The sequence below is a fragment of the Megascapheus bottae genome, chromosome 11, assembly GCF_031878675.1.
Source record: "Megascapheus bottae isolate mThoBot1 chromosome 11, mThoBot2.hap1, whole genome shotgun sequence".
Classification (NCBI taxonomy): Eukaryota; Metazoa; Chordata; class Mammalia; order Rodentia; family Geomyidae; genus Megascapheus; species Megascapheus bottae.
Genome location: NC_143519.1, coordinates 850,893 through 856,892, shown reverse-complemented (window position 1 = coordinate 856,892; position 6,000 = coordinate 850,893). Strand labels below are relative to the sequence as shown.

General features: G+C 53.2%; 1 protein-coding gene across 1 annotated transcript in view; it reads left to right on the top strand.

The window, feature by feature from the left end:
• The first annotated feature begins 200 nt into the window (after nucleotides 1–200).
• Nucleotides 201–6,000, top strand: part of Proz (protein Z, vitamin K dependent plasma glycoprotein) — a 44,715-nt gene continuing 38,915 nt past the window's right edge. Inside the window, exons 1-2 of the mRNA XM_090341857.1 lie at nucleotides 201–273; nucleotides 4,694–4,857. Coding sequence (XP_090197983.1) covers nucleotides 204–273; nucleotides 4,694–4,857 — 234 coding nt within the window. The 5' untranslated portion in view covers nucleotides 201–203. The remainder of the gene's footprint in view (nucleotides 274–4,693; nucleotides 4,858–6,000) is intronic.

Genomic DNA, 6,000 nt, shown 5'->3' with positions numbered 1-6,000 from the left:
AGTTTTGCCTTTCTGGGCATATTCGCCTGTACCCCCACTCAATCCATTGACGACAACGACTATGACAACGGCGGCGAAGGCTGTGGGTGGCTCAGTGCAGTCCTTGGTGTGTTCTGGAGCTGCTGGCCAGGCCCCTCCCCGGGGCCCTGGACTTTGTTGTTTGCAGACCTTGTCCTGTCCACCCAGCTCGGCCCTGGGTCAGCATGGCCGGCTGTGTCCCGCTGCTCAGGGGGCTCCTCTTCCTCCTCATCCTCCCCCAGGTGGAGCTGTCAGGTAGGCGTCGCTCTTCCATCTGTCCCTTGTCTTCCCAGCAGGTGAAGCCCTGGGCGGGGGGTTGATGTATGGGTCCAAGGTAGGGCTCAGAGAATCCACAGGGGCCTCGGGCTAAGTGTAGAAGCAATACCTGGGCCCTGGCCGTCCGCGGCTCCTCGGCCCCAGGTGAAATGGTGAGAACTTGGCCCTGTGGGGTGAACCATTTATTCTTACAATTGATTCCACCAGTTTCTTTGGATGCCTTTAAATACGTGGCTACTGCAAACTTTGGTGAGAGCCAGGACTCACACGTGGTCTCTCCTGGCCACAGGCAGCATGCACACAGCCAGGTTTCCTGACAGCCAAGCTGGCTGCATCCCATTTTGTTAAAATCCTTAGGGAAAAAATTTAGAGCCATTACCACAGCCTGCCAGGAAAAGTGGGAGTCGTCTGAGTGGCAGAGGCCTTCGAAGGAGGTGGCTGTAGGGACAGCACTGACCACGCAGGACGCTGGAACGTGGGAACGCCATGCTCTGAGGACAGGGCCTGCATGCTGGACACACACACACATGGGTGAAGAAAAACTAAACAGGCCAGAGGGGGAGCAAGGTGGAGAAGTAGTCAAGTCCTCTCCCATCCTACAAAGTCCATCGAAAACGCGGGCGTGAGCTGCAAACCACTGATCTGGTTCAGGTCAAACCTGCAAGAATTCAGGAATCATTTGCTCAAAGACAGCCAGGGACCAGAACACCTGTGACACCCCAATTTCTAGAGGGGATCCCTTGACACACCAGCCTCCAGAGGGGAGCCTGTAACACCCCAATTTCCAGAGGGGGCCATGACACGCCAGCCTCCAGAGGGGGCCCGTGACATGCCAGCCTCCAGTGAGGGTCTGTGACATGCCAGCCTCCAGCTGGGGTCTGTGATATGCCAGCCTCCAGCGGGGAGCCTGTGACACCCCAATCTCCAGAGGGGGCCATGACACGCCAGCCTCCAGCGATGGCCCGTGACACGCCAGCCTCCAACTGTGTCTACCATCTTCCTAGACCCTGGCTGGGTCCTTTCTTGGATACCAGGTTCTGGTGGATGGTGTCAGCAGGATGAGGCCCCTCTGAAGGCTGGTGCCTGTGCCTCAGGAGGAAGCCAGCTTACAGACACACAGGGAAGGTCGTGTGGAGGAGAGGTGAGGCTGGAACTCTGTGGCCTCAGGCCTGGGCCTGCACAGCTCCTGTAGCTGGAAGAGGTGGGAAGCCAGCAATAGCCTGATCCACCCACTGGCTCCAGGACAGCCTGTCACCTCGTCACCATGTCCTGTCCTCAGTGACAGAACAAAGACCAGTGAGGCAATGGACGTCCTGTGTCCAGAACCAAGCCCAGATAAAGTCAGATGGATAGATGGATAGATGGATACATAGATGGATAGATGGATAGATGGATAGATGGATGGATGGATAGATAGATAGATAGATAGATAGATAGATAGATAGATAGATAGATAGATAGATAGAAAAATAGATAGAAAAATAGATAGATAGATAGATAGATAGATAGATAGATAGATAGATAGATAGATAGATAGATAGATAGATAGATAGATGATAGAGGCACAGACAGGCAGATAGACAGATATAGATGATAGACAGACAGACACACAGATAGATGATAGATAGAGACAGACACACACCCAGACAGTTAGATAGATTAGATAGATGATAGAGAGGACAGGCACACACAGAAATTGGATATAAATGATAGATTAGATAGACAGATAGATAGATAGATAGATAGATAGATAGATAGATAGATGAGAGAGACAGACAGACACACAGATAGACAGATGTAGATGATAGATAATAGAGACACATACACACAGATAAATAGATAGATACAGATGATAGACAATAGAGACAGACACACACAGATAGATGGATGGATGGATAGACAGATGGATGGATGGATGGATGGATGGATGGATGGATGGATAGATAGATAGATGGATAGATGGATGGATTGATGGATTGATTGATGGATAGATGGATGGATAGATGGATGGATGGATAGATGGATGGATGGATAGATGGATGGATTGATGGATGGATGGATGGATGGATGGATGGATGGATGGATGGATAGATGGATGGATGGATAGATGGATGGATGGATAGATGGATGGATGGATTGATGGATGGATGGATGGATAGATGGATGGATGGATAGATGGATAGATGGATGGATGGATGGATGGATAGATGGATGGATGGATTGATGGATGGATTGATGGATAGATGGATGGATGGATTGATGGATGGATGGATTGATGGATGGATGGATAGATGGATGGATGGATGGATAGATGGATGGATGGATAGATGGATGGATTGATGGATGGATTGATGGATGGATGGATAGATGGATGGATTGATGGATGGATTGATGGATGGATGGATTGATGGATAGATGGATGGATGGATGGATGGATGGATAGATGGATGGATTGATGGATGGATGGATGGATAGATGGATGGATGGATAGATGGATAGATGGATGGATGGATGGATGGATAGATGGATGGATGGATTGATGGATGGATTGATGGATAGATGGATGGATGGATTGATGGATGGATGGATTGATGGATGGATGGATAGATGGATGGATAGATGGATGGATGGATAGATGGATGGATTGATGGATGGATTGATGGATGGATGGATAGATGGATGGATTGATGGATGGATTGATGGATAGATGGATGGATGGATGGATGGATGGATGGATGGATGGATAGATAAAGATGGTAGATAGATGCACACATAGAGAGACAGATAGATAGAGATGACATGCCACAGTCACAGCTTCTCCCAGGTTACGTTTCTTTTAGCCAAAAAAGCTAATGGGTGGTGAAGACATGGGGGGGTTGCTTCTCTTTCACATAAAAAAACACACAAACAAAAAGCAACACTGTGAAGCCGCGTGTGCCAGAAGTGGCAGCTCCCTGCCCACACGTGGTCCAAAATGGCGCTTGGGGCCCCAGCCACCACACCGGGCAGCAGCATGGAGGGGGGGCAAGGACGGAGCTGGGCGGCACCCAGGGCCTTTGGAAGGCCCCCCTCCCAGGGCGGCCCCTGGCCCTGCCATTAGTATTTTGCTTCTGGCCAGCGTTAGGCCTTTCCTCCTCCCCCAGTGCCACAGAGGTCCAGAAAGTAGTCTTTGCTTTGGGCAGCCATGAGTCCATCTGGAGCTCAGAGATCCGTGTTGGCTGAGCAGAGCGTTGCTCCATGCTTCTGTCTCTATCCGCAGACACCAGGCCTCCCAGGCCTGCTGTGAAAGCCCTCTTTCTGTCGTCGGCAGAGCCCCATGCCATCCTGAGGAGGCCATACTGCCAGACCCCACTGAGCAGGGGCCAGGGAGGGAAAGCCTGTGTCCAGGCCTGTGTCTAATGGAGTCAAGGTCTACTTCCTGCGCCTTCTCCTCTGATGGAAATGCTTCCAGGCTTCCACTCCCTGTCCTGGTTGTGACTCTCCCTTCTGTGGACAGGTGGCCCAGCACGTGCATCTGTGGCACAGGAAGTCCACATGTGGACCCCTATCCCGCCCTCCCTGCTCCCTCTGCAGTGACCCTGCCGAAGCCCAACTCAACTCACAGCACCGGCTGCTGTGCCTCTGTCTGGAGCTGCGTTTTTGCAGCACTAGGTCTGGGACATATGGGGGCAGGTGTGGAGAGCCAAGGCCGAGGCCGCGTCCTGCCTGGCACCCCTGCTGATGCTCACCTGCTGCACTCGACAGTCCCAGCTGTCCTAGCAGGAGATCTGGGGTAGGATGGCGGGGGGGGGGGGGGCAGGAAGCAGTGGTACTTAGATGTGGACTTGATTTGTGTTTGCCACGCAGGTGTTCCACCATGCAAACCACACCCTCAGCCCTTTTTGCTTTAGTTATTTCTTGGCTAGGCTTTTTTTTTTTTTTTGCCAGTCCTGGACTTGAGCTCAGGGCCCGAGCACTGACCTTGGGTTTTCTCAAGGCCAGAGCTCTACCACTTGAGCCTCAGCACCACTTCCAGCTTTTTCTATGTGTGTGGTACCGAAGAATTGAACCTGTGTCTTCGTGCATGCTCGGGAAGCCCTCCACCACCAGGCTGCGCTCCAGCTTGGCCTAGGGGGGGCCTGGCCTGACCAGGACCCTCTTTGCTACAACATTAGAATGACAGGCCCCCACAACACACCCAGGCAGGGCCCTGATCTTCCACTGGGAAAATGTCACTCGGCAGCCCTCGAGGCTGTGCGCTCGGCTGACGGGGTGACAGAGTGGTGTACAGCTGGGCCCCGTCCAGGCAGGGGCCACACATTGCACATTGCAGGGACACAGGGCTGGCCCAGTCTCCATGGAGATGGACAGCCAGCGGGCAGCAGGCCGGGCAAGACTGATGCGCTCTCTTCTCCGGCAGTCTTTCTCTCCGCCACCAGGGCCAATGCGGCTCTGGGGCGGTGGAAGCGAGCTGGCTCCTACCTCCTGGAAGAGCTTCTGGAGGGGAACCTGGAACGGGAGTGCTATGAGGAAGTCTGCATCTACGAGGAGGCCAGAGAAGTGTTTGAGAATGACGGGCTCACAGTATGTACACCACCCAGCGTAGCCATGCAGCCCCCTAAGGGCTACGCCCCTCCCCGGCACAGCCATGCTCGCCCCCGCCCCGTGCCCTGGCTCTTCACCACGCTCACTTCCCAGGAGCTGTGTGTGGTGTGGGTCTGCCCGGTTCCTCTCGTGGGGCTGGGGAAGCCTGGAGGAAGGAATGGGGAGACTGCGTTGCTCCAGCAATGGTGGGCCCACCCCAGATGGTGCAGAGGACCTGGCCAGCTCAGGACCTGGGACGTGCGACACCATCGTTCCAATCACACACACACACACATGCACACCCCCCCCCCTACACTGTGAATAAATGGATGACTTTCCACAGATGGAATTACATATACAAACACGATGGGCAAGAACTTGCTTTGTGTGTGCACCAGTCCTGGGGCTTGAACTCAGGACCTGGGCACTGTCCCTGAAATTCTGCTCCAGGCTCTACCATTGTGGCCACAGCTCCACCTCGGGTTTTTGATAGTTTATTGGAGATAAGAGTCTCACAGACCTTCTGCCCCAACCCGCCCCTCACACCCCCCTCCCCTGGCTGGCTTTGAACTTTGATCCGCAGAGGAGCTAGGATCACAGCGTGGGTTACCAGATACCTTGTGTAAATATATCAGAAACCACAGCAAACTGTTTACCAAAGATTTCCTAGGCTGCGGTGTGCTGAGGCCTAGCCTAGTAGATAGGAGGCCCTGAGCTCTAGCCCCAACATTGCACAACACAAACCACACTCTCCTAGTTTACATGTCCGCGTACTAACAGTGGAAGATGTCTCTGAGAAGCACTGACCTTTTCTATAGCATATGCAGTGATCACAGCTGCTTCAGTGATTGAAGGCATAAGGCCCTCCAGGACAGACACCTGCAAGACTGTGGAAGGGAAGGGAGAAGAATTTGCACAGCATTTTGTCCTCAGCTGACTTTTCCAGTATGCGGGAAATGGAGGTGGGGGAGGGGCAGACAGCATTCTGTGAGGACAGGGACTGTGGGGACAGGACTGGGAGGACTGAGGAACAGGACTGTGAGGACTGTGAGGATTGTGAGGACTGTGAGGATTGTGAGGATTGTGAGGATTGTGAGGACTGTGAGGACTGTGAGGATTGTGAGGACTGTGAGGACTGTGAGG